Raw genomic sequence first — 27,848 nt, 5'->3', positions numbered from 1 at the left:
AGTGTGGATGGCACAGTGGAATCCACCCCATGCTGGGGAAGGAAGCACTGGTTTGACGCCAATGAGTGTGGAGCATCCTTAAATAACAGCCTAATCACTTTTTTCTATTAAAATCTCTTTATGTAACTCAATCTCTGTCAAATCCTATTTAAAAAAGAATTTGACAGCTGCTTAAAAAAAAACATAATCGAGGCACACTGGTCAAAGCCTGCCTTCTTTTCCCTTTATGTGAACCCTTTATGTGTTCTCAACAGGGCCTGCATTAGTTGATGGCTTCTTTACAACCAAGTCTTACTCTCCATGATTCTGTTCATTACAAGAGGATGTTGGCTAATTCTTTACTAGACAGGGATTCCTTTGAGGCTGGAGTGTCCAATGAGGATGCCTTTGGGCCACACTCCTAAAGTCACTCCAGAAATGCCTGTTGACCTTGGAGATTTCAGGATGGTTGAGTAGTGGAAGGGTGTGTGAGGCCCTTGTAGCCCTTTACGTCCCCCAGGGCCTAGCTTAAAATGAATGCCTGAACTGGTAGTGTGTTTTTCCTTCTCACTCAATGCAAGTGTGCATCTCACCATTTGTGTGAAAAAAGCACAATTGTGAGCGCCCTGCCAGCTGACAGGCACAGGACCTTCAGTCTCAGTTTCTTGGAAAACAACAAAAGAAGGTATATAATAGGAGAGTTCAGGGAGCCATGCTATGGGCTGGGGGAAGGTTGCTGAGAAATTAGCAAATCTTTCTGCCTCTGAGCAGTGCAGAGCAAAACTCATCTCTTTTAATAACTGTCTTCTCTTCTGTGGATCAGGTCATGCGATTGGCTAGAATCCTTTGTGAGGAAGAATCACTTCTAGTACCCAACGGTCAAGGAGACTTGGCTGCTGAAGAGCAGGAGCCAGAATTGTAAAGGAAAAAAATATATAGTTACATAAAGACATTTGTAAATGTGGCCCCATGAGACATTTATACAAGTTTAAACTATATGAGGCAACTTAAAAAATGAGAAGAAATTATGTATACAGAGGTAAGAGGAAATTCATTCGTGAAGGCATTGGAAGAAGAAATTTTGAGCAGGAACTTGGGGAAAGAGATTAGCAGAGAGAAGAGGTGGGTGGGATGCTGGGAGAAAATGCATGGGGGTGGAGGTAACTACCATGGGTGCTTAGCTGGTAGAGATTAGGGGCCAAGAATAAACAGAAAGAAGACTGGAAAAGCTAGAATGAGCAGTGAGAGGCAGTGAGAAAGAGGATACAAGTTCCTCCATGGACTCTGAAGATGAAGGAAAGCTTTATATATTTTCAAACTCAGTATAGAAAGGGACTTCCCTTCTCCCCTACATTTACATCTGTTCTCACAAGTTTATCTTAAGCTGTTCTTATTGCCATTTCTTCTGATGTCTTTCCTTTTTTTTTTTTTTCTTTGCAGAAGAATTAACCAATCTACTTGTGAATTTGGCATGACCTTTTGTTCCATCTTCCCATGTCGTATGTGAGAATGGCCTTAATGCTGGGGGTGTTCTCTGGCTCCCCACCCATGAATCCTCTCAGACAACCTCATGGTGAGGTTGGTATACACCAAGGAGAATTGGCCAAAGTGACCCGATGGAATAGCTGTAAAGATGAGTTCCTCACTGACCAAAGGCAGCTGAGTTCAGTTCAGTTGCTCAGTCGTGTCTGACTCTTTGCAACCCCATGGACTGCAGCACTCCAGGCTTCTCTGTCCATCACCAACTCCTGGAGCTTGCTCAAACAAATGCAGCTGAGGGTCCTTCCCTTTTCACTTGCAGCTCCCCAGGAGTCCAGAGCTCATCTTTTTGAACACAGGCCTGTATGCACTTCTTGAGGCTTTGGAATGAGGTGCCCACGTGCAGCTGGTAGGACAGGCAGGGCACAGGGTCCTGTCCCTGCTGGAGGATGCACCAGGAAGTGCGGAAGTGGCAGGTGGGGGTCTCCCTCCCACATCCCAGCTGTGCTGTGTCCAGAAGTCACAGAAGTGAACTCTGTCTGCTGCCTTTGGGTTGACATTCTCACCTCTCCCCGAGTGGTGTGCAGGACCTCAGGGAAAGACCAATAGAAAACTCAGGATTAACCTTTCCAAATAGTCCCTCAAACAACGGCCATTTTTCTTCCCATCCTGAATCACTTCAGGTTCTTTGAATGTCCAATTGACCCTTGGCTGCCAACTAGGACAATGTTCCACTTCCTTCTGTGGAATAAAAGGTCCTTTGCAATTTGGTCCCATCTATTTTTGTTTCCAGGACTGCCTTCCACTGGTGATTTTTGTAAACTCTCATGGCAAGCCCATGACCTATGCCTGCCCCGTACGTGCTAACAGCCTCCCTCCACTCAGTGTCTTTATCCTTCCCTTTGTCTCTATAATTTCCCTGATCCTGTTCTTTATTCGGTGTCAATTTTATGTTAAATCTGTTCCTGGGCCCTCCTCTGTCTCCCCAACCCCCCAGGACTGGGACCCACCATTTAAGCTCACTACTCAGCTTCCTTTGCTGTCCTGGGATGTCTCTACAGGGGGCTTGCACCAGCCTGACTCAATATGGAGTGTCACCATCACGTTGGGGCCCTGAAGTTCACTGTTTTCACCTCCATCCACTAACCCAGAACCCCAGCACCTGCACAGGCCCCTCCCTAAACATCAGGCATTTCTTTCTGGGAGTCCTCCATGTGCTTGAATTCCCCTGTACCACAGCTCTGACTTGTCCCCTAGGAACGATGTCAGTGTTGGGGTAATAGCTGGTTAGGCTGGCACCTTGGTCCATTGTGCTTCATTCCCACTAACACCAACATGGCACAGTGGCATATGGCAAAACGGGGTAGGGTGGGATAGTCATTGTTTCTTCTCTTTTTGAGCTTTGCTCCGTTACAGGAGTCCCAGCACAATACCCTGCTGCATTTCCAAGTTGTATGTGAACAGCTCTTGCAGGTTTTACTCATGGCCAAGTTCTGAGATTATTTTTCTTACTGTCCTTAACCCTATGGAGGTAAGAGTTGAGCACCAGAGTTAAGAGTTGCACACCAGACCTTTCCTAATCCTTAGCGGATATTCCTGTCCAGTCTCTGTATGTTTTGCTATGATGGTAAAGAGAAAGGGGCAGGCATGGCCATCCTGCCTCCCTGGAGCCCCAGAGATCCTGGGCAGCCAGCTGGAGCGTCTTCTCCCTGCTCTGAGCTTCTATAGTTTGCAGTCCCTACAAAACTCCCAGATACCTTTACCCTACTTCTAAGACCTTAGTGGGCCACTTTCCATGGAAATTCAATTCAGGCAGGATGTGACAGAGACTTCCTCGTTTTGTTCTATCTATCTTGGTTTTTATAACAAAGGGCTGAGCAGGCAGCATGTATCTCAATGTGGAAGGTGGGTGAGTAATTCTGTCACAGAGGAGCTGGTCCCCTTCTACTGTGCTGCCAGTTCGTGTCTGCGGGACCTTAGCATCTGGAGCCAGGATACTTCGCAATTGTCTCCCTTGCAGGGAACTTGAGATCACCTGTCATTTTGGAACCTTTGCTGCTACCTGCCAGGTACGTGACTCAATCCTGTCTAAACCTCCACCTTTCAGAAATGGGACACAGAAAATGAGGGCTGAGGAGATAGCACAGCATGGGTTGGTACCATCTTATCAGCTGAACCTGGCTTCAGGATAAGGATGTCAGTGTGACCGAGGGGAGATGCCCATTCTGGCAGTTCCACCTGAAGAGGAAGGATTCAGACACATCCCATTTCCCCCTCAAGCCATATGAAACCTCACTGAAGATCTCTCCTTGGGATAATTCATCTCCCTTAGACACCAGGGGTATAAATACTCTTGTGGACCTATTGAAATAAAACCAAAGCAAGCTGGGGAGCATTAATTAACAGCTTGCAGAGGGCAAAGCATTGCTGTGGGTGCTGGAAAAGGAGAGGGTGCAAGAGTGCAAAAGTCTTACCCCTGGGGGCTTAAAGCTTAGGACACAGAGAATGATAGAAGGGCAAAGCACACACAGCCCAAGCCTACAAAAACAGCAAAAACAAAATAAAATAATATTTAAAGAGAAACTCAAGAGCTGAAGGACTGGAAATCAAGAAAACATAAATGTTGCTCAGGAGGTGGAGATGCAGGAGGAGAAAACTGGAATGAAGTTGGAGTGTGGCCAGGGAAGAAATGAGAAGGAACAAAGAAAGACGAGGAAAGATAAACTTGGGTGGACGGTAGCAGCATTTCAGCAGCATTTCTTTGGCATTGGTGTGCACGACCCTTATATCTCCCTGTGTCTTCAGAGGCTCCCTGGAGAGCAGGGAGCATGTTCCCCACCAGCAGAGCTTAACTCTAACCTGGGACCCCCTTTTTGGCCATCCTTCCCCTCCCTGGGTCTTCCATCTTCCTCAAATCTGCAATGTGTCCAGTCTCTCACCTTTCCCCAGCAAAACCTCCCCATCAGAAAACGAAGCTAAAATCCATTTCCACTGTGATGTGAATAGCTGAGATCAGGAGGGGTTTCCTCTCAGAGGGGTAAGGATCAGAGTGTTTCAACTGCTAAGGGAGGTTGGAAAAGGCAAACTTCTGGCAGCAAACAGGGAGGAGCATGCTCTTTAGAACGGGAAGGGAGCATTCAGCTCTTCTAATTTCCCTTCAAGAATTCACCAGACGGCTTCCCTCCAATTAAAGGCTTTAAAATCAGCTCCTTGAGTGTTGGAAGCAAAAGTACTATGGGGCATGACCTCCTGCTGGAGAAGATGCTGTTGACAAGGTCTGAGGGAAACCCTCGTTTTAAGCTGTTTTATTAGAAGTGGAGTTGTTTGTATTCATTTATTGGTTGGTTAGTCTTGCGGCTGACATCTGGGGACTCAAGCCACTTCTTCAATTGCCGTGAGATGCTGTCAGAGTGAGTGCTGCAGTCTGTGACCAGATGGTCCCTAACAGGGGTTGTGAATCGGGGGACAGGAGAACTGAGGTGCACCCAGCCTTGACACAACACTGCTAGTGAGGAAGCTGCATCCACAGAAGTGCAGAGCTTGGGAGGAACTCCCCCAGCTCCACCACCTTCCAGCCATGTGTGCAGGGCAAGTCACTTAGCCTCACTCCGCTTCAGTTTTCTTGTCTGTACCTTGGTCCTATAATAATAGTAATAATACTTCTGACATAGGAAAGTTCTGGGTAGATAGTAAGCACTCAATTCATGTTAATTTTTATTATTGTGGACACATGCATGTATGTATGTGTGTTTATGACCTCTTCCACCTGCAGCCTCAGTGACTGAAATCACAAGAGTGTATCACAACAGAGAACTGCAGTCCTGATAGTAAGTCCAGGGTCTGGAACACACAGACTGACTGATAGATGGCAGCTTCCTCCTTCCCCAGGAATATGGGACCTTGAATACTGACCCTGCTGTGAGGTGCCCCTTCCCCCAGCTGCAGGCCTATCTAATGCCCTGTTGCTGCCTTGGGAACACTCAAGTTGTTTCTAGCACAAGTCTCGACTAATTCCTCACAGTCTGGCCAATCCGTATGGATCCATAAACACCCTCTGAGCTCCCCTTGTTTTGGAAGGCATTAGCTGGTGCTGATGTATCCTTAGAGCTTCACACTCATAAGGCTCTGTGTCCTTCGTTCCTAGTTGGTGGGCCTGTCGCAGACACATTTCTGCCGTCAGCCTAAATGGTGAAGGGCTAGACTGCCCAGCCTGAGCCTGGGCTCTGGCCCAGGGCCTCTGTTCTGCTGGTTATTGTGTGACAGTATTCCAATAGCTGCTGGCTATCAAAATAGCCAGGCCCCCTTGAAAGGGGACTCCAATCTCCTTCCTTAGGGGCCCCTTCTGATGCATGAATGGACCTCCCCAACTTAGCCTCTGCTTTCCATGAGGCAAGGCCCCTGGCCAACTGACTCACAGGCCCCTGCCTCTCCCTCTGGCAGTGGTCCTGTCAGCCCAGGTCCTTCCAGCGCAGAGGTCATTCACGTTGCCTGCCTTCCATCAACTTACCTACACACTTCCTCAGACCATCTTCTGCTACATGACCAACAGTTTTAAAGTCTTTCACATACTGTTAGCTTTCTTTTCATTGTCAACTATTTTATTCTAAGGATTTTGACAGTTTAGGTAAATTAATCAATTGAAAAAGAAGGAAAAAAAATATGCCTACCTGAATAGTTGCAGAAAAATAATTTACTAAAACCTAATACGTTTTTCTCTCAACTTAATGAAGCATGATTGACAAATAAAAATGGTATATATTATTTATTTTTTTAAACATATTTATTTACTTGGCTGTGTTGGGTCTTAGTTGTGGCATACAGGATCTTTAGTTGTGGCACATGAACTCTTAGTCACGGCGTGTGGGATCTAGTTCCCTGACCAGGGATTGAACCTGGGCCCCCTGCATTGGCAGTGGAAAATCCTATATACAGGATCACCAGGGAAGCCCCCCAAATTGTATATATTTGTACCATATGAAATCTTGATAAATGCATTCATTGTGAAATAATAATCCCAACCAAACTAATTAACATATCTACCATCTCACATAGTTATCTTTTTTGTTTGTTGTGAGAACACTAAAACTTTAATCTTAGCAAAAGTTAAGTATACAATGCAGTATTATTAATTATGATCACCGTGCTATACATTAGATCTTCAGAACTTATTCATCTTATATCTGAAAGCTTGTACCATTTGACCAACATGTACCACATTCCCCCATCCTCTTCCTCTGCTAACCATCATTCAACCCTTGGAATTCGGCTTCTTTTTTTTACTGTAAGCTTTCATATGTAGGATGGATAAACAAAGTCTTACTGTATAGCATAGAGAACTATATTCCATATCCTATGATAAACCATAATGAAAATATATTTTTAAAAGAAAGTGGATTGAACTTGGGTCTCCTGCATTGCAGGCAGATTCCTTACTGTCTCAGCCACCGTGTGTGTGTTAGTCAGTCGTGTCCGACTCTGTGATCTCATGGACTGTAGCCCACCTGGTTTCTCTGTTCCTGGAATTCTCCAGGCAAGAATACTGGTGTGGATAGCCATTCCTTTCTCCAAGGAATCTTCCCAACCCAGGGATCAAGCCCAGGTCTCCCACATTGCAGGCAGATTCTTTACCATCTGAACCACCAAGGAAGCCCAACACAAACCATAATGGAAATAAATATTTAAAAAAAAGAATGAATCACTTTACTGTACAGCAGTAATTAAGACATTGTAAATCAACTACACGATAAAAAAAGAACTAAAGTCTTCGGTGTAAACCCTGCTGATGATATTACTGATGGTGTGGCTGGAGCTCTGTAGCCACAGGACCCCAGGAATGGGCGCCACCTCGCAGGTCTGTGGTTAAAGGCAAACCAAACAGCAGAGTGGGGTGGCAGACAGAGGGAGAGGGGAGACTGGGGAAGCAGGAGAGTAGGAACTGCCGTGGGCCTTTCTACTCTGGGATGCTATGGTGGAGTGAAAGGAGAGGGATGTAGCCTCTAGAAGAAGATGGGGAGCAGAAAGCAGATGTTTGGAAGTTGAGGGCAGAGGGAGGAGCTGATTTTTCTTTAAAGAGCATCCATCTCACCTTGGAGGCTTAACAACCCTCTGAGTTGGATTGGTTTTTTCCATTGTTCAAGTGAAAAAATTAAGATTCAGCAAGTTACATAATCTGCATAAAGTCCCGCAACTAAATAGAGGAGAAATGTGGGGAGGCTTGCGTATTTCCCAAGATGAGTTGGCTACTCAGGCTCACTGATTCTCATATTACATTACCACAGCTCCCCAAAGGGCATCAGCACTGGGGCTGGGTCTCTGGGGCCACGGATGGGTATGGGGAGGAATCAATGAGACAGCCCCATCACTGTGGTCTTAAAGATGCTATTGACTCAATGACAGTCATCAGCTGACCTCCTAGGAACTCCACCTGAGGTCTCAGGGCTGGAAAAAGGTGTCCTAGGTATGGCTGGAGTTAAAAGGCAGCCAGGCGTGCATGCCTCATGTTGATGGATGGCAAAACCAATACAATATTGTAAAGTAATTAACCTCCAATTAAAATAAATAAATTTATATTAAAAAAAAAAAGAAAGTGCACTGTGTTTGTTCCTCTATTTTGTGGATCTGATGTTCCAGGTCAAAGGGAATTGGGAACAGGTTTGGGCAGAGAAAAGGAAAACGCATCTGCAAGTTCTTATAGATTTCCCTTTGTTTGGGCCAAGTCACTGAAACCTAACTCAGCTCCCACACAATGCATGGCTCTGTTCCTGGCTCTAAACAATGAGAAGCTCAGAAGCTGCTTCCTCTGGGACCCTTTGGCCCTGTCCTGTTGGAGGACTGTGAGTCCAAGCAAGGGTCAACCCCACCACAAGCAATGCTGCCTGTTAAAATTAGAAGCAACTCTCACATCTGGCTATGATTGGAAGAAGCCAGGCACTGGAGCTTGCAAGTCCCCGAAAAAAATAGACTTGAGGCAATAACAGATGTCAGGCCTGATACGCGGCGTTCTAACTCTACTGCACCACTCCAGTATGTCCTTATCCCTCTGCAGGTGGCCCCCACTTCTGTGGAAAAGTGATGGATTTCTCAGTCTTCCTGAACTCCTACCAGCAAGGACGTCTGCCCAGCAGTCTCTTCTTCCTCACTCACCTGCTCCTCCTCCTCCAGCCCAGGGTGCTGTGCTCAGGTAATGTGTCTAATCTGCATCCCAGACAGCCAGGACCTCAGCGAGCACATCAGCTTCTGCCCACCCTTTCTGCAGGTTATTCCAGGCCTGAGATCTTGCAGCCTTTTACTAGGCTGTCTCAGGGGCTAAAAAATAAGCCCTCTATCCCAGTTGTTAAAGAGTCACTGACCCTGAGCACCGTCCAGCCCCACAGTGCTCCTCCACCATCCCTTCAGGGCCCCCATCCCCAACACCTCCACAGCTCACAACCATGGCAGAAAGCAGAGTGGGAGGGTGCCAGGAAAGTCTTAGTGGTCTGTACTTAGGCTGAGTGAGTGAAGTCGCTCAGTTGTATTCGACTGTTTGCGACCCCATGGACTGTAGCCTACCAAGCTCCTCTGTCCATGGGATTTTCCAGGCAATAGTACTGGAGTGGATTGCCATTTCCTTCTCCAGGGGATCTTCCCAACCCAGGGATTGAACCCAGGTCTCCCGCATTGCAGACAGACACTTTACTATCTGAGCCACCAGGGAAGTCCACTAGGCTGAACCAGTTGGAAAATATTTTTAACTCCTCTCCTGCGATATAAGCCATAGCTTTTGAAGAACAGAAAGGATCCTGGTCATACCATCTCTCATGAAAGAAGCAACTAGCAGAGAATGTAAACTAATTATGCAAATAGAATTCCCCAACTCCCTGAGCTGGAAACCAGGGATGCTGAAGTGATTGACAAAGCAGTCAGTTGAAGCAAGGTGACAGACATGATATACATGACTGTCCAGCTGTGTGACCAGAGCTGCAAGAGAAAGGTACCCAGAGATCTGGGGTCACAGCTAAGAGACCAATTTGTTTTTTCCAGAAAGCCAAGAAGGGCCATAGACAGGAGGTACTGTATGAGTAGAACCTTGCAAGAGACAGTCTGTAGGAAGACGACAGATGGAGAGTAAACTGAGGCAGGGTATGCCCAGGAAAAGGGCCAGGCATCAGGCATGGGAGTAGCGACAGCTGGAGAGAACCTGAAGAGGGAAGCTGGTAGGAGCAGTGTCAAGGCTATACCCAGTAGGCAACAAGGGGTCTCATATGGAGAGAAGAAAGGTGCTCCCATGCTCTATGGGCAAAGTGAAGGATGGGAGGAATTCATAAAGGAAGAATTGGGGTGGGATTAAGCTGAGCTTTGAAAGAAGGAAAGGAGGAGGGCAGAAGCTAGAAAAAAATGAATGAAGGCATGCTGGGTGGAAAGGCACTGCAGCAGGAACAGCAACTCTCATGGAAATTGCAGAAAACAGGGAGTAAAGCAGCCACGTGGAGACATCACTGCAGAGGACAATCAAATGAAAGATCCAGATGAATAAAAATCTCGACAGCAGGATTTGATCTTAGATAGGAAAATCCATGAGGCAAGAAGCACCCCCTGAGATTATTTTAATATTCTTTGTTATTACAGAAGCTGTGCGTGTACATTATAAAATATTAGAAAATCAAAAAAGTAAAATAAGAAAACAAAAGCAAAAATAAGAAAACATCTATTCGCACCATGCAGAAATGATCACCATCAATAATTTGGTCTTTCTTCTTTCAGATCTTTTATTCTGCACATTTATGCAAATATGTCAATTTTTATTCACATAAGAGGATAGTGTACTTTTTTTTTTTTGCCAAAGATTCCATTTAATTTAATGCCCTGGCCATATTGACACAACCGTCCCCTGAATAATATTGGCAGCTGGTTGGTTCAAACCAGCTACCAGTACCCCACCACACATTTGTATCTGGTTGTAATGTGTCTTGTGTAGTTTTTAACATGGCTCATCCAACTATTTCATGACAATTACTTGCTGAAGAAACAGGATCGGTTGTCCTGTAGAGTGTTTCACTTTGTCATTTGAATAGTTCACTGTGGATTCCTGAGCTGCAAAAAACAAACAAGCAAATAAACATATTTTTGAGGCACTAAATTACATGGAATCTTTGGCCAAAAAAAAAAAAAAAACAACCCACAAAATATGTACATTATCTTATTTGAGGAAAGTTAATCTGGGCTATTGTCTGGGATCTTGTCCTAGAGGAGATCAGGGTGGTAGGCCATGAGGAACCCGTTCTGGCACACGTCGGCGATGAAGTGGAATTCTCCTGCCACCTGTCGCCATACCGGGACGCCGAGCACATGGAGATCCTCTGGTTCTGGAGCCAGGCCTCGAACGTGGTGCACCTGTACCGGGAGCAGCAAGAGTTCCACGGCAGGCAGATGAAGCAGTTCCAGAACAGGACCCAACTCATCACGGACGATATCGCAGACGGCAGCGTGACTCTGCGTCTCCACCGCGTAGTCCCCGCCGACCAGGGTCTGTATGGGTGCCGCTTCCTCTCCAGCGACTTCACTGGGGAAGCGACCTGGGACCTGGAGGTAGCAGGTGCGTGGTCAGTCCCCAACACGGAGGGGAGAAGGATCCATTTGGGAAGAGCTCAAGAGAAGATAGATTGAAAAGCACAGAGAAAGGGAAAATTTCTCTAATTAAAAAAAAAAAAGAATATTAAAAAATATTCGTTAGGAAATGAACCCCCAAAATGCACACAAAATGGCCCTTAAACAAAGGAAAAGACAATTATTCTACTCACAGTGAGAAAAAGGCAAATTAAAACTACAGAGAGGTAATTTTTCCCTATCAGACTGACAAACATTCAATAGCTGGACTACACACTCTTGATGGAGGAAGCAGGCCCCTTCTTCCTGTGCTGATGGAATTCAAAGTCCTGAACTCCAGCATAGGGGGATTTGGCAATAGCTAACAGGACTTCCTTTGTGTCTGCCTCTGAACAGCAATTCCACCTCTGGGAGTTGATCCTGGAGATATACCTCCCACAACTCCAATATGAAAGAAAGGCATTTGTATAAATATACATTGTACAGCAGTGTCGCTGCTGTTCAGTCCCTAAGGTCATGTCTAACTCTTTGTGACCACATGGCCTACAGCACATCGAGCTCCTCAGTCCTCCTCAAATTCATGTCCACTGGTTCACTGATGCCATCTAACCATCTCATCCTGTACCACCCTCTTCTCCTCCTGCCTTCAATCTTTCCCAGCATCAGGGTCTTTTCCAATGAGTCAGCTCCTTGCATCAGGTTGCCAAAGTATTGGAGCTTTAGCTTCAGCTTCAGTCCTTCCAATGAGTACTTAGGGTTGATGGAAACTCCCTAAATGTCCAAGCATAGAAAAAGCAAGATGGAAAAGAAGCTCTATAGCATATTAATTTTTGTGTAAGAAAGGAGAAGAAACATGGCACAAAAGAAACACAGGAAGCTAATGAAATTGGTTACTTAAAGGAGAGGGAGCAATGACATGCAAAGGATGGAGAAAAGCCTGGGGCTTTTTTGATCTACTTGTTTTTTTATAGTATTGATGTTTAAACCATATTAATGTTTTGCATATTCAAAATATAAAGCTAGTTTACTTGGGTAAAGAGATTTTTAAAAGTATGCATAACAAAGATACTTTAATTCTGGTGGGATTCAAGAAATAGAGAAGGCAATCTATTGAAATTTGGGATGGGGTTACTCTTCAACCTAGGGGGACCGTCCCTTGCATTATATGGCTGAATACCAGCAGCCTTTCCCTATTTAAAAAAAATGCCCTTCAGAGGTAGTGCTGTCCCCACATGCCATCTACAGTTTAGCCTGTCATTTATGGTCCATGGTGGGCTGCAAGCCCACATGTGTTGAGTGGTCACAGTCACCATGCCTTATGGTGACTGCAAATGGTGACTGGTGACATGAATTTCATGTACATCTGGGAAGGAGCCTGATCTTTCCTACTCTTCCCTGCCTCTCCCAGGACTGGGCTCAGACCCTCATATCTTCATTGAGGGCTTCAAGGAGGGAGGCATTCAGCTAAGGTGCCACTCCAGTGGTTGGTACCCCAAACCGCAGGCTCAGTGGAGAGACCATCACGGACGATGCCTGCCCCCGGAGACTGAAAACATCACTGAGGATGTCCGAGGCCTGTTCAGTCTGGAAACATCTGTGGTTGTCCAAGAGGGGGCCCACAGCAACGTGTCCTGCTCCATTCAGAACCACCTCCTAGGCCAAAAGAAAGAGTTTGTGATCCACATAGCAGGTCAGTGGGTACCAGCTCACCCTCATCTTCTTAGCCTTTAAGTTCTCCGTGTCCATTATCCCTATGTGTCTGAGTGCTCAGTCACTTCAATCGCGTTTGACTCTTTACAACCCGTGGACTGTAGCCTGCCAGGCTCTTCTGTCCCTGGGATTCTCCAGGCAAGAATACTGGAGTGGGTTGCCATGTCCTCCTCCAGGCCATTATCCCCAAAACCATCTATTAGGACACAAGGGCTCTGGAGCTTGGTTGTGTACAGGGCAGGCTGAACTTGATACCTGAAGCCGTAATATTTAAAACCTACTAAGAGTACAGTTATTGGGGGGAGGTTCCAGAAAGCCAATATTATTAGACAGCATCATAAGAACCCATGTGTTCCTAATTTTATCTCTCAAACAATATTTATTGAGCACTCACAATGTTCCCCAAACCCCTGCCCTCAGATGCACATTCCACGGGGGAAACAGATGCACAAAAGAGTAAATTATAGCACATGTTCGAAGGTATTAGTGATACAGAGAAACATGAAGCAGGGAAGAGTGCTAAGTATGGTGGGTTGAATATATATACATGGATTTAAAAGTGGTGAATCAGGAAAGAAGACCGTTGGGAATGAGTTGAAAGTGAGGCCATTATCTAGCATCAAAGTTTTGTTATGAGGCCCCCACTGATGGATTTAATGTTCATAGGGATATATATGTGTGTGATACATAGTTCACCCAAAATTCACCCAGTAATTGGGTAACTGGTAACATCTGTGTTAGCTAATTGCTTTTATGCAAAGGAGAAATATAGCTCTTATCTCAGTGACAAGCATGTAGCTACAGCTTGGAGCCAGGTGCCTAAGTGAACCTCCCAGGAGGCCTGGCGATAGGAGTGCTTTCTTCTTGATGTTTCCATTTCAAAGAGATGGCTCTGAGCTCCTTAAGAAAATCATTCCTGGATTGTAAAGCTGGAAGATCCTTATATAACTTTCAGAGAGATTTATATACATCTTAAAGGAATGTGCGTGCTAAGTCACTACAGTCATGTCCGATTCCTTTTGACCCCATGAACTGTGGTCTGCTGGGCTCCTCTGTCCATGGATTTTCCAAGCAAGAATACTGAAGTGACTTGCCATTTCCTCCTCCAGGAGATCTTCCTGACTCAGGGACTGAAGCCATCTCTTGCATCTCCTGCACTGGCAGTCAGCTTCTTCTCTTTTTTTTAACCAGTTTTTTTTTTCTTTTTTAAAATTAATTAGTTTATTTTAATTGGAGGATAATCACTTTACAATATTGTGATGCTTTTGCCACACATCAACATGAATCAGCCACAGGTATACGTGTCCGCCCCATCCTGAACCCCCCTCCCACCTCCCTCCCACCCTATCCCTCTGGTTGTCCCAGAGCACCAGCTTTGGGTGCCCTGCTTCGTGCATTGAACTTGTACTGGTCATCTATTTTACATATGGTAATGAACATGTTTCAGTGCTATTCTCTCAAATCATCCCACCCTCACCTTCTCCCACTGAGTCCGAAAGTTTGTTCTTTACATCCTCATGTAGGATCACCAGTACCATCTTTGTAAATTCTATATGCACGCATTAATATACAGTATTTGTTTTTTGACTTAACTTCACTCTGTATAATAGGCTCCAGGTTCATCCACTTCATTAGAACCGACTCAAATGCATTCCTTTTTATAGCTGAGTAATGTGAGTTTGAGTGAACTCTGGGAGTTGGTGATGGATAGGGAGGCCTGGTGTGCTGCAATTCATGGGGTCACAAAGAGTCAGACATGACTGAGCAACTGAACTGAATTGAACTGAATATTCCATTGTGTATATGTACCACACTTCTTTATGCATTCATCTACTGATGGACATCTAGGTTGCTTCCATGTCCTAGCTATTGTAAACAGTGCTACAGTGAACGTGTGCAGGGTATGTGTGTCTCTTTCAATTCTGGTTTCCTCAGGGTGTATGCCCAGTAATGGGATTCCTGGGTCATATGGCAGTTCTATTCCCATTTTTTTTAAGGAATCTTCACACTGTTCTCCATAGTGACGGTACCAGTTTGCATTCCTACCAACAGAGCAAGAGGGTTCGCTTTTCTCTACACCCTCTCCAGCATATATTGTTTGCAGACTTTTTGCTGATGGCCATTCAGACTGGTGTGAGATGATACCTCATTGTGGTTTTGATTTGGATTTCTCTAACAATGAGTGATGTTGAGCATCTTTTCATGTGTTTATTAGCTATTGGTATGTCTTTGGAGAAATGTCTGTTTAGGTCTTCTACCCACTTTTTGATTGGGTTATTTGTTTTTCTGGTATTGAGATGCATGAGCCGCTTGTATAGTTTGGAGATTAATTCTTTGTCAGTTATTTCATTTGCTATTATTTTCTCCCATTCTGAGGGCTATCTTTTCACCTTGCTTATACTTTCCTTCTTTGTGCAAAAGCTTTTAGGTTTAATTAGGTCCCATTTGTTTATTTTTGTTTTTATTTCCATTACTCTGGGAGATGGGTCATAGAGGATCTTGCTGTGATTTATGTCAGAGAGTGTTAGCAGTTGAGTTCTTTGCCAGTAATGCCACCTGGGAAGCACTTGAAGGGATAGAGAAAGAATTTATAAATTTTCTAAAGGAAACAGTCTAAGAGAAGGGGAAGGGGAATCTCGCTTGCTTTTTTGCACAAATTTTTAAATTTGTGTTTAACCTTGACAAAGTGTGTTGCTCATGTGGATTTCTGTAAGGAGACTATTCAGGTAGAGGGAATAGCAAGTGCAAAGGTCCTGAGGTGGAAATGTGCATAGCTACTGGAAGAGCTGGAAAGATGCAGGAAAGGCTGGAACAGAGAGCAAGATGGAGATCACAGGTCATCAAGGCTTAGGACTCTGAGCTCTTTACCTCCTAGGTCAGTGCTTCAAAAACCATCTGTGGTGAAGGACCAGTCCTTTGTGGCTCAATGCTTTTACCAAATAATAAAAACACACTGCTAAAAAAAGAAAATTAAAAACCAACCCAAACAACACATTATGTTAAGTGAAACAAAGACAAACACAAAAGGACAAATATTGTATGATTCTACTTATATGAGGTACCCAGCATCATCAATTCATAGAGATGAAAAGCAGAATAGAAGTTACCAGAGGCTGGGTGGGAAGACTGGGGAGTTAGTGTTTAATGGGTACAGACTCTCAGTTTGGGACAATTAAAAAAAGTACTGCTGGTGTTGGCTGCACAACCATGTTGGTGTACTTTTTTTTTTTTGGCCATGCATACAATGGCTTGCAGGATCTTAATTCCTCAACCAGGGATTGAACTCAGTGGACTGCCAGGGAATTTCCAGTGTGAATGTACTTATGCCACTGAACTATAAACTTAAAATGGTTAAGATAGTAAATTTTGTGTTATGTTTATTTTACTACAATAAACCGAAAAAATTAAAGACCATTGAGATCAAAACACCAATTTCATTGTCTTCAACAGACATAAAATTATTCTATCGAATTTCCACAAGAGTTTCTAGAGGATTGCTGTATTTCTTTACTGTCTGGCCACTGTCTCTGTAGGCTCTGCACCACACTCTGCTTCTGGGAAGATCCTCCTTAGGATGCCTGGAGTGGGAAGAGGGGAACTGTCAGTCAGCCCTACATGGCTTTGCTAACAATTCTTGCAAAGATGTGATGAGAAGTAGAAGCCAGGTGTTTGCATGAAGGGCAATATGACACATGGATTCGTTAGAGCAATCAGTTCAGTTCAGTTTAGTCGCTCAGTTTTGTCTGACTCTTTGTGACCCCATGGACTGCAGGACGCCAGGCTTCCCTGTCCATCACCAACTCCCAGAGCTTACTCAGACTCATGTCCACCAAGTCAGTGATGCCTTCCAACCATATCATCCTCTGTTGTCCCCTTCTGCTCCCTTCAATCTTTCCCAGCATCAGGGTCTTTTCCAATGAGTCAGTTCTTTGGCATCAGATGGCCAAAGTATTGTAGTTTCAACTTTAGCATCAGTCCTTCCAATGAATATTCAGGACTGATTTCCTTTGGGATGGACTGGTTGGATCTCCTTGCAGTCCAAGGGACTCTCAAGAGTCTTCTCCAACACAACAGTTGAAAAGCATCAATTCTTCTGCGCTCAGCTTTCTTTATAGTCCAACTCTCATATTCATAATGACTACTGGAAAAACCATAGCTTCGACTAGATGGACCTTTGTTAGCAAAGTAATGTCTCTGCTTTTTAATATGCTGTCTAGGTTGGTCATAACTTTTCTTCCAAGGAGCAAACGTCTTTTAATTTCATGGCTGCAGTCACCATCTGCAGTGACTTTGGAGTCCAAAATGATAAAGTCTCTCACTGTTTCCATTGTTTCCCCATCCATTTGCCATGAAATGATGGCACTGGATGCCATGATCTTAGTTTTCTGAATGTTGAGTTTTAAGCTACCTGTTTCATTCTCCTCTTCCACTTTCATCAAGAGGCTCTTCAGTTCCTCTTCACTTTCTGCCATATAAGGGTGGTGTCATCTGCATATCTGAGGTTATTGATATTTCTCCCAGCAATCTAGATTCCAGCCTGTACTTCTTCCAGCCCGGCGTTTCTCATGATGTATTCTGCATATATGTTAAATAGCAGAGTGACAATATACAGCCTTGACATACTCCTTTCCCAATTTGGAACCAGTCTGTTGTTCCATGTCCAGTTCTAACTGTTGCTTCTTGACCTGCATACAGATTTCTCAAGAGGCAGGTCAGGTGGTCTGGTATTCCCATCTCTTTCAGAATTTCCCATAGTTTGTCAGAGCAATAGGTAGCAATTATTCACTGAGTTTCAGATATCAACACTTTGATTTCTAATTTTCTTAGATGTAAAGCAAGAGTGAGAAGTAGCGGGAGGTCAGGGCTGTGGTCACATAAGCTCTAAGATGAAGGACTGGGCAGAGCCCATCAGCTCCTTGCTTTTACATCCCTCAGTTTGTGCTATTTTCCCCTCTGTGCTGAGCAAGTTCAAGTTTCCACTCTTCCTCAGATGCTACCTCTCCTGAGCACCATGCAATAGCTTTCATGTCCATTTTGCAGATGGCTGTGGTGGGGCTTGGGCTTCCCAGGTGGTTCAGTGGGAAAAGAATCTGCCTGCAATGTAGGAGACATATGAAATGTGGGTTCAATCACTGGGTACGAAGATCCACTGGAGGAGGGCATGGCAACCCACTCCCATATTCTTGCCTGGAGAATCTCATGGACAAAGGAGCCTGGTGGGCTACAGCTGATGGGGTTGCAAAGAGTTGAACACATAATTGAAGCGGCTAAGCATGCATATACACATGGTAGGGCCCAGAAAGGGCCAACCAGTTGCTAGAAAGATTTTCTGACATACAGTGTCTGGACCAGTCTTCTCACTTAGTATTTAGTGATGAGTGGGGTGTTTTCCAGATGTGTTTTTACCCGGAACCTCTCCCTGGAAGAGAGCTTTCCTTGGGACTCTGGTGGGCCTGCCGCTCCTTCTGGCTCTCCTCATGATGCTGGTGCTGTACTTCTTTCGGAAGCAACGGAAGTCCCAAGGTACCAGGCAGAGTCAGGGGGCTGCCCTCCTGGAACTGGCTTTGCCCAGGAGAAAAGTGGTAGAGGCGGCCATGTGGTGGGGCGGGGAAGGCCACTGCTGAGGGGCCATCTTGCTTGGCGGCAGGGTGGGAACGGGACATGGGAAACAGGTAGAGTAGCACACGCGCTGATCTCTGCTCCCCTTTTTCCTTCCTTTCAGAAAAGCTGAAGAAGCAGGCAGAGAAAGACAAAGGTAAGCGGGAAGAAAGACGGGCTTTTTACCCACATCTCTGAGGGCACTGGGTCAAGAAGACAAGTAGGGCACATAGGGTTAGGGGAGTTGGGGAGGGGGCAGAGAAGGATTGAGGCAGAGGTTTACTTTCACTTCTCTTGCCTTGGAGCCTGTTCCTCTCCCATGTCCAGCTCAAACTGGCTCTCCAGAGCATGTGGGTTCCAAGTCTGTGCACTTTGGAGAAGCAAGCCCTCAGTGATGGATGGAAATTTTTCTCTATTCTTTGTTTCTTTCTCCAGGGAAACTCACAGCGGAGCTGGGTAAGTTCTGGGTGCCATGTCCATTGTGCTGGTGGTGGGCTAGGGGGGTAACCCATGGCAGAAACAGGGGTTCAGTGATTTTAGGCCCCCTTTGGAGAGCACTGAATCACAGTGATCTAATTCTATATCCAGCCCTCTGCGTATCCTGCCTTTCTCCTCCCAAATGGATGTGTGCACACCTGCCAAGGAATTATGACTTAAGAATTTCTGGATAGATTTTGCCAGGCCCTCTCCTGCAAATTATATGATTCCGTTACAGTTCCACGGTTAAAGGTCTCCTCCTTCTGGTTTATCTTCCTAGGATAGCCTTCTCTTTTTAAAGCAAATGTCACTGAGAAAGAAGGTGTCTGTAATTTGCACCAAAGTGAAAGTAACTTATCAAATCCACTTTTCTCCCCAGGGGGATTCAGCACCTTGAAACCATGTTGGGGGAGGAGGAAAGAGTGAATTCAAAGGATGAGGGGATGGAGGAGAAGGCCACAATGGGTAGGGGAAGACCTTGAGAACCACTTTGTCTGCCCCAGAAAAACACCAGACAAAATAGTGAAGTAGAAGCTTGTTTTGCAGTCTACCTAGTCATGCAGGGGAAAACAAACAAAAGGCAATTGACCAAACAACAACAAAACAGCATGATAAGTCATTAACCCTATAGTCTGAATTAGTGTATATCATTGCCTTTCCTAGTATTAACTTTTAAAAGATGGCATAGAGTAGGGAACTCAGAGGAATGCATTTCTGGTGGCAAAATATCAGAGTCTTGGTATCTTGCCAGGGGAAATAATTGAGTGTGATATCCACCCAGTTTTTTAAATAATAACTGGTAAGTGACCTTGAGGTTCATGCAGGATGTGCCCTGTGCCTGGATTTACACAGGGACTTCCTCCCTAGGAAAAGCTTGCAGTTTCAGGGCAAATGTTTTCCCTTCCCAGCCCTGTGCAGATTTCTGCCGTAGAGCAAAGAATAGGGTGAGGAGTAAAAAGCTTGCAGATGGGTGATGCAGCACCTAAAACAGGATTGGAATGAGTAATAGTTTAAGACTATGAAACCTTGTCTCAGTGACCTAACTGCCTTGTGAAGGTGGTTTCACTCATCCAAACGCTGATATTTTCTCTGTGGGTTCTGCTTACAGGGAAGCTTCAAGTAGAGCTGGGTAAGTGAGTCTCTCCTGCCCAGAACTATCTCTTCTTGTCTATCTGGTTATCTGTAAATGTGCTTCTGATCTCCCAAGCAGGTATGACGGCCAGATTGGAACCCTGCTGGCTGGGTGGGTGGCAGGAGAAAGGGGAGTGGAGCAGGGGTGGGTGCAAATTTGATGTGTGGACAAGGAGGCTGAAGGGACTTTGTTCTAATTCTGCTTTTCCTTGGCTACTTCAGACTGGAGAAGGGCTGAAGGCCAGGCTGGTGAGTGAAGCCCATGTTTCTCCCACTGTCCACTTTATGTCTCAGCATCCTAGTCAACTGCTCTAACCAACTATGCTTCATTCTGATTTATCCCATTTGCTACACACGTATTAATCTATGTCACTCGGTATAGGCTATATTTGACTTTGACTTTTATATTTATGTTTACATTGCCCTGAGGTGGAGAAGGCAATGGCACCCCACTCCAGTACTCTTGCCTGGAAAATCCCCTGGATGGAGGAGCCTGGTGGGCTGCAGTCCATGGGGTCACCAGGAGTCGGATACGACTGAGTGACTTCACTTTCACTTTTCACTGTCATGCATTGGAGAAGGAAATGGCAACCCACTCCAGTGTTCTTGCCTGGAGATTCCCAGGGACGGGGAAGCCTGGTGGGCTGCCGTCTATGGGGTCACACAGAGTGGGACACGACTGAAGTGACTTAGCAGCAGCAGCAGAGGTGTAAGCATACAGTAAATCATTGGTGCCAATCCTGGTTGCACATCAGAATCACCTAGATTCCTGGTGCCTGCCCTCAAAGACTCTCACCTGTGGTTCTGGAATGGGCATGTTACCTTACATGTAAATATTTGTCCCTGTACCTTCTTCCATTTCCCCCGTAAAACAGCCAGTAATGTGTATCTTTATTTTGAATGTATTCTTGCAAGAGGTGAAATTTCTGTTTTGTGCGCATACACTGTAGTTACTGTAAAGATATTTATGGTCTCATGCTGATCTCACTTGCTTTTCTCACTCATCACTGTGCTTTAATATCTATCCCTGCTGCCACATGTAACTCTAGTCTGTATCCCCTTGCTGCAGAGCACTCCATTTGAGCCAGCCATCCTCCTGGAGTAGACATCCAGCCTTCTAACTCCATATCACTATAGACCACTAGTGATGAATAAATTGTTTTCTGGCCCTGTGTGGAGATTTCTCTAAGAGGAGAAGTGCTGGTCCACTAGGGATGTTTCACTAAGTGGGATAGAAGGATTCCTGAAAGTAGCACCATCGTCCCATGCCAGCAGTGCATGGAAGCTCCATGAGCCCACATCTCGTGTGAGCCAGCTTTCTAAGCGTGCCAGTCAATGGAGCTAAGTAATTATTCTTTGGGTTTGCACTCAACTGAGCACTAAGAAATCTGAGCATTTCTTTACATGCTAGCTGGCTTTTGGGCTTCCTCTTCTAAAAATTGCCAGTTCGTGTCCTTTGCCTATTTTCCATATGTTGTTGCTATCTTTTTCTTGTTGATTCACAGGACAGGGCTGGTGTCAGTGCTGGGGAATGGAGCCTTTGGGCTTGCAGGCATCCTTCATGCAATATTATTATTATTATATAATATATATGATATTAATCTCTCATTGTTATCACACATTGTGAATTCCTTCTTCTCTTCTGTTATCTGCTATTAGCTCTGTCCAATGGTGCCCCTTATTGAAAATAATTAGTTCTGATAAAATATAATTTATCACACTTTTACTTTATGGTTTGTGACTTTTAACTTTTGTTGGAGATCTTCTTCACATTTAGGTCACAAATCTAGTCTCCTACCTTTTCTTCTATTCACTTTATATGTTATGTGTAAGTTTTTTTATCCATCTGAAATTTACCTTTTTATGTGGTGTTAGACAAGAGTCCAGTGATTTTTCTCATATAAAGAGTTAGCTTTCCCAGTGCCGCTTACTACACACTATCTGTGACTTACCCATCAATGTGGACATCACCTTTAGTGCATACTCAGTTGCCATGTCTTGATGGGTCTGCCTCTTGGTCACCTATTACCTTGGTTTTTAAAGTACCTGAAAGTACAAGTTCTCCTCCATTTCCCCTTCCTTTTTAAAGTTCGTGGACCTTTTAAAAATATAAATTTTAGGATAAATTTATGAAGTTCCCCAAAACATCCAAAAGTAGTTTTAGCTGGGATTGGTTTGAATTTACAGCTAAATTTAGGGAGGATTGACAACTGTATAGATTTGAGTTATTCTATGCAAGAGCTCTAGATTTGTGAAGTTCTGCTGGTTATTCTGATGCAAAATCAGGGTTGAAAGGCTCCATATAAATTTATGGAGCTCTGATAACATCTTCTACTGTTTCTGCATTTTGTGACTTTGGTGCTCTCTGCTGTAATATAGGACGAGATAAAACAAAACAGAAATCCACACAGTAAGAAAGAGAGCAAGTCAGGGCGTCCAAAGGACGTCTTAGAACAGGAGCCAAGCTCAGCTGGGCCTCCTGGGGACTAAGCCAGTCAGAAATGGAGGCTTTGTTTCCATCCTTCAAGGCATCCCAACTGCCTATATTGGTTCTCTTTGCTCACATACTCTGTTATCCCACTATCCAGCACCACCTCAGCCTGTACACAGCTTTGGCATAAGCCAGCACTAGCACCAGCCTCCCTGCCCAATCCCAGATTCCTGGGAAGATGCCATGGTGGACCCAGGCTAGTCTGGGTCCAAACAAGTTATCATGATGGAGATGAGATTACTCAGTTTACAGGCATCCTTCATGCATCTTAAGGCTCCCTCAAGGTTCCAGAGTTACTGACTCAGATCTCTGAGTCTCTTTTTCTTCTCTGTTTGGTTTCAGAGTGGAGAGCAGCTCAACGACATGCAGGTAACTGAAGCCAGGGAACTATATCTTGTGAATTAGGTTGGCTGGATCTTAATCAGAAGGGAGGTCTCCAGAACTGAGATTAGAGGAAGGGTCTTTCCAGGAGCCATGGATGGAGCCTGCATACAAACTCACAAGCTCACTTGCACACACACACAGCATGACATGTATGCCTGCACACATACACGCTCATATGCACAAATGTGATTGCACTCACACATGCACACATTTGTGTGCACTCTGATGCTCCCACATGCATATAACTTTCTGGATTTTACTAGATTTGTTTCCATCTGGCAGAACTTCCCACATTATCTGACAGAGGGATCCTTGGGGTCCCTGTCCATCAAATGAGTGTGATTTGGGGGTGGAGGGGGAATGGGTTGCTGGAGTGCAGGGTACTGGACTAGATGATCTCAGGGGTCCCCTTCAGTTTTAAAATCCTAACATTGCTGTACAACAGAGGCCCAGAGCTCACTAGTGATCTCAAGGTCACACTGAGTGATAAGAGCAGCCAGGAAGAACCAGTCCTGAGCTCCTTCCTATTGACTGGGCATGTGTGCTAAGTCACTCCAGTCGTGTAGGACTCTGCCACCCTATGGGCTGTAGCCGGCCAGACTCCTCTGTCCATGGGATTCTCCAGGCAAGAATACTGGAGTGGGTTGCCATGCCCCCCTCCAGGGGCTCTTCCTGACCCAGGGATCAACCCCTCTCGCTTATGTGTCGGGCTTTGGCAGACGGGTTCTTTACCACTATCACTACCTGGGGAGCCCTCTTGCGGCCCAGGTCTTGGGAAAAGTGAGCCCGCCTCCATTCCCAGAAACCTCCCTCATTTGCTATCTGTGCTCTGTATGGCACCATGGAATTCAAGAGCCTTCCGGTTAAGGAAGGAAATGAATTGCTCTTATCACTTTCAAAAGCTAGGGAGTGACTTCCATGCCTCTTCAGTCCCAGGGTGGTGGGAGGAGGGGCTTCAGGAGAGGGGTAACTATTCCATCGATTGCTCCATCGGGAGAACTAGACGTTTGCCTATCAGGGGAGGGGACAGGGATGTGGGTGCGGGCAGAACCGTCCCCGGCGGGCACTGACCCTGTGCCTTTGCACAGTGGATGTGACCCTGGATCCTGGCTCTGCCCACCCCAGCCTGGAGGTCTCCGAGGATGGCAAAAGCGTGTTCTCACGCAGGACTGCGCTGGGGTCAGAGAACCCTCAGTGGTTCTCTGAGCAGACGTGCGTCCTGAGCCGGGAGCGCTTCTCCGCTGGCCGCCACTACTGGGAGGTGCACGTGGGCCGCCGCAGCAGCTGGTTTCTCGGTGTGCGTCTGGCTGCGGTGCCGCGTGCAGGGCATGCTCGCATGAGCCCGGCGACTGGCTACTGGGTGATGGGGCTGTGGAACAGCTGTGAGTACTTCGTCCTGGACCAGCACCGCGTCCCGCTCAGCGTGCGCGTGCCGCCCCGCTGCCTGGGCATCTTTCTGGATGTTGAGGCTGGAAAGCTGTCCTTCTTCAACGTATCCGACGGCTCCCACATTTTCACCTTCACCGACACCTTCTCGGGGATGCTCTGCGCATATTTCAGGCCTAGAGCCCACGATGGCAGCGAACACCCAGATCCGCTTACCATCTGCCCATTACCAGTTGGTGAGAAACGCGTCCTCGAAGAGGAGGACAGTGACGCCTGGATACAACCCTATGAGTCCTCGAACCCTGCCCTGGGCCTGTGGTGAAGTGCTTTCGTGGCCACTGGACTGGGTCCTGGGCGGCTTCCTGGATACCCAGCTGGCGCTATGCTCTTCTGCTTCCTGTAAAGCCAACAGATACACTAACCTCACTGTCTGCCCCAGAATGTCGGCAAAGGCCAAAAGGCTCAGCAGAAAGGGGGCAAAGAGAGACCTTTGCCTATGTAGATGTGAATGTGTACATGTATGAATATGATTTTTTCTTTCTTTTTTATTTAAAGAAAGACAATTCCAAAGCTTATCTGTGTATGTTGTAGGATTGAGCAGGTGAGTAAACATATATTCATGTTGCTAGGAGTCACAGTGTTCACTGTGAAGACATGAAAGAAACTGGAATGGGGGAAAAAGAGGAGAAAATTCATCAGATAAGACTGGGGTATCAGTTAATTTCTGTATTGTAATATTTTTGTATGTATTTTCTAGCTCTACAAAGGTCTGGAAACAATGACAGTTCATAAGCAACAAGTTCACCTAAGGCTCAGATGCTAGTTTTCACTGCCAATTAGCACCAAAATGAACTTGGAGAAGTGGTGAGAGTAGAGAACATCTTTTGCTTTTATGTACAAGAATGCTCAAAAACGGATGGGAACATAGCAAAAAGACATTGGAACTAGGTGAAAGGCGCTCCATTGACCAATTATAGGACAATTTGAACATTAAAATGAATAATGACAAGAATTGCCCAAGAAGAGGTCAATTCACTAAGTGTGCTGAGAGGTTTCTTTAGCCAGAGACAAGAGATACAAAAAGAAAAAAAAGCCCACAAAACAAACAACAAAATATAAAAACATAAAGCAAGACATAGGGAAAGGAGAGAATGAAAGAATAATTGTGACTCGAGGTTTTTACTATGAAATAGATGCATATTGTTGTTAAATAGACAGATGTGATATAATTCCTGGCTCTGTCTACACTGAGGGCTTAGAAACAATACCCCTGTACCAATGAGCATGTCTAGCACCGAGATCTTAGTTTTTAGTTACTATTTACTACCGAAAGGAACCGAGGCTCCTTGGAGAAATGGTGCACTTCAGGGCTGGCGCAGGGAAAATACATGGTGAGATTCTGATCTATACTAGGAAATATTTATTTGGTTTTTGACATAGATTTTAGAACAGAGCTCTTAACCCTTGAAATTTTCTAAAATATAAGAGTCGTAAGGATGTCTTTGGATATTCATAACAAGCCCTTTAACCACACCTGAATTTATATTACTGAGATAATTTTTAGAAAGCCAGTAAGGATGAGGCTAGTTGCCATGGGAACCAACTGTGTGACCAGAGGGTTGTAACTTAGCCCTACCCTACCCACCTACCTCAAAGAGGGAAAAGGGGCTGGAGATTGAGTTCAACCACCAAGCGCCAATGATTTAACCAGAAATGCCTATGTGATGAAAACTTTCCATAAAACCCCAAAAGGACTCGGTTCAGAGAGCTTTCAGGCTGGTGAACGCTGGAGATGCAGGGAGAGAGGTGCTTAGAGAGATAAAGGAAGAAGCTCTGTACCCCTCCCACATACCTTCTTCTATGCATCTATTCTACCTGGTTCCTGAACTATATCACTTTATAATAAATCTGTAATCTAGTTAGTAAACTCTTCCTGACTTCTGTGAGCTGCTCTGGTAAATTAATGGAACTCAAGGTAGGGGTCTTGGGAATCTCCAATTTATAGTGAGTGGGTCAGAAGCACAGGCAACCTGGATTTGTAATTGGTATTGAAAGAGAAAGGGAAGTCTTGTAGGACTGAGAACCTGTGGGATCTGACCCTATCTCTCGGGCTTCCCAGGTGGTGCTAGTGATAAAGAACCAGTCTGCCAATGCAGGAGATGCTAGCGATGCGGATTCAATCCCTGGGTCGGGAAGATTCCCTGGAGGAGGGCATGGCAATCCACTCCAGTATTCTTGCCTGGAGAATCCCCTGGACAGAGGAGCCTGGTGGGCTACAGTCTATAGGGTCACAAAGGGTTGGACATGACTGAAGCGACTTAGCATGCACACACTAGGTAGATAGTGCCAGAACTGAGTTAATAGATTGGGGGTGTTGAAAGAAACACGTGGCAGAATGAGTCTGTCTTTTACCAGAATGCAAGAAGTCCTCAAAGAATAGAGGGGGAAATGTCAACTGGACGGAAAAGCCAGTTTGAAGGGACTCCCATTAGCCAAATTTGAACATCAAAGTAATTAATGGGAGTTATAGATCAAGAAAAAAGGAATCCAAGAATATGTGTATCTTTACTGATATACATAAATAAATGAACAAATAAATGGGGGAGAAGAGAAAAGTTTTACCAAATCACCCCCACCTCCTTTCAGTCTATGCCCAGTGACCCTCTGTCAAGTTTTCTAAAAGTAGGACCTGGTACATTCAATTCTCCCCACTGTTCACATTTTCCATGCAGCTATTCCTCAAACCTGGGAAAGGATGAAAACAACACCTATGTATGGGTCCCAATCCAGTGTATAAAGCACACCTGTGATGTGAGGCTTACCCTAACCTGAGATGGTCTTTGTGATTAACTCACAGAGACTAGCAGAGCTGAGAGCACCTAGACTTTGACAGCAACACGCAAGTCATCCTTGTCTCCACAGGAATCTTTCATGGAAAGACAAAGATTCCCATGGATCGGGCACATTTTTGGTGGGCTTATATATTGGTACAGCTACTTTGAGGTCAACTTTGTTAACATCAACCCATGTGGAGGACACCGCACCTCTGTCCCCCACACCACTCACATCTCCTCTGAGCCAGGCCACAGTGATGCAGGAGGCAGGACCAGGAACTCTGTGTGGCTTTGGGCAAGCAGTGAATCTGCCTGGAATTCAGTTTTCCCAACTGTAAAATGGGGCCAGTCATCATGCTCTGCTGTCCCCATAGGACTGCTGAGAGGCTTTGAGGGGGCCAGTGTGAATCCCTGTAGAGGAGAGGGGTGCTGGGAGGTTGTGTCACAGTTTACCTCTCACACAAGACACTGAGCCCTCTCTGGGCCCCCTTCCTTGAGCTAGCCTCACCTGAACTTTCATATTCATTAAACATGGTGTCATTACATAAAAAAATTTTTCTAAACATGAACATCCTCTGACAAGGAATTCCACATCCAGGAATCTGTTCTACAGAAATATTTACACCTAATGATGCAAAAGGATGCTCACTGTGGCAGTGAAAACAGAGGTTTGGAACCATGTACTTGTAACTAGAACAGATAAATATAGCTTATTCATACTGTGGGGTACCACGGTGCTATAAAATTTTATGGTGCACATATATCTTTACAGGGAGCATATATTGCTTCTGTAATTA

General features: G+C 45.3%; 1 protein-coding gene across 1 annotated transcript; it reads left to right on the top strand.

The window, feature by feature from the left end:
• BTNL9 (butyrophilin like 9) lies at positions 3,336–26,160 on the top strand. Its single transcript, XM_018050548.1, has 11 exons — positions 3,336–3,527; positions 8,504–8,638; positions 10,682–11,029; positions 12,449–12,730; positions 18,145–18,273; positions 18,473–18,505; positions 18,784–18,804; positions 19,934–19,954; positions 20,179–20,205; positions 22,790–22,816; positions 23,920–26,160. The coding sequence occupies exons 2-11, from the start codon at positions 8,530–8,532 to the stop codon at positions 24,537–24,539; spliced, it is 1,617 nt and encodes a 538-aa protein (XP_017906037.1). The 5' UTR covers positions 3,336–3,527; positions 8,504–8,529; the 3' UTR covers positions 24,540–26,160.

The sequence above is a fragment of the Capra hircus genome, chromosome 7 (genome assembly GCF_001704415.2).
Source record: "Capra hircus breed San Clemente chromosome 7, ASM170441v1, whole genome shotgun sequence".
NCBI lineage: Eukaryota > Metazoa > Chordata > Mammalia > Artiodactyla > Bovidae > Capra > Capra hircus.
This window is presented reverse-complemented; position numbering and strand designations above follow the sequence as displayed.

Bases quoted from the DNA above. Each gene is read 5' to 3' on its own strand.
- BTNL9 (XM_018050548.1), top strand. From the start codon at position 8,530: ATGGATTTCTCAGTCTTCCTGAACTCCTACCAGCAAGGACGTCTGCCC. The intron at 19,955-20,178 runs GTAAGTGAGTCT...TGGCTACTTCAG, and splicing joins GAAGCTTCAAGTAGAGCTGG to ACTGGAGAAGGGCTGAAGGC. The intron at 20,206-22,789 runs GTGAGTGAAGCC...GTTTGGTTTCAG, and splicing joins AAGGGCTGAAGGCCAGGCTG to AGTGGAGAGCAGCTCAACGA.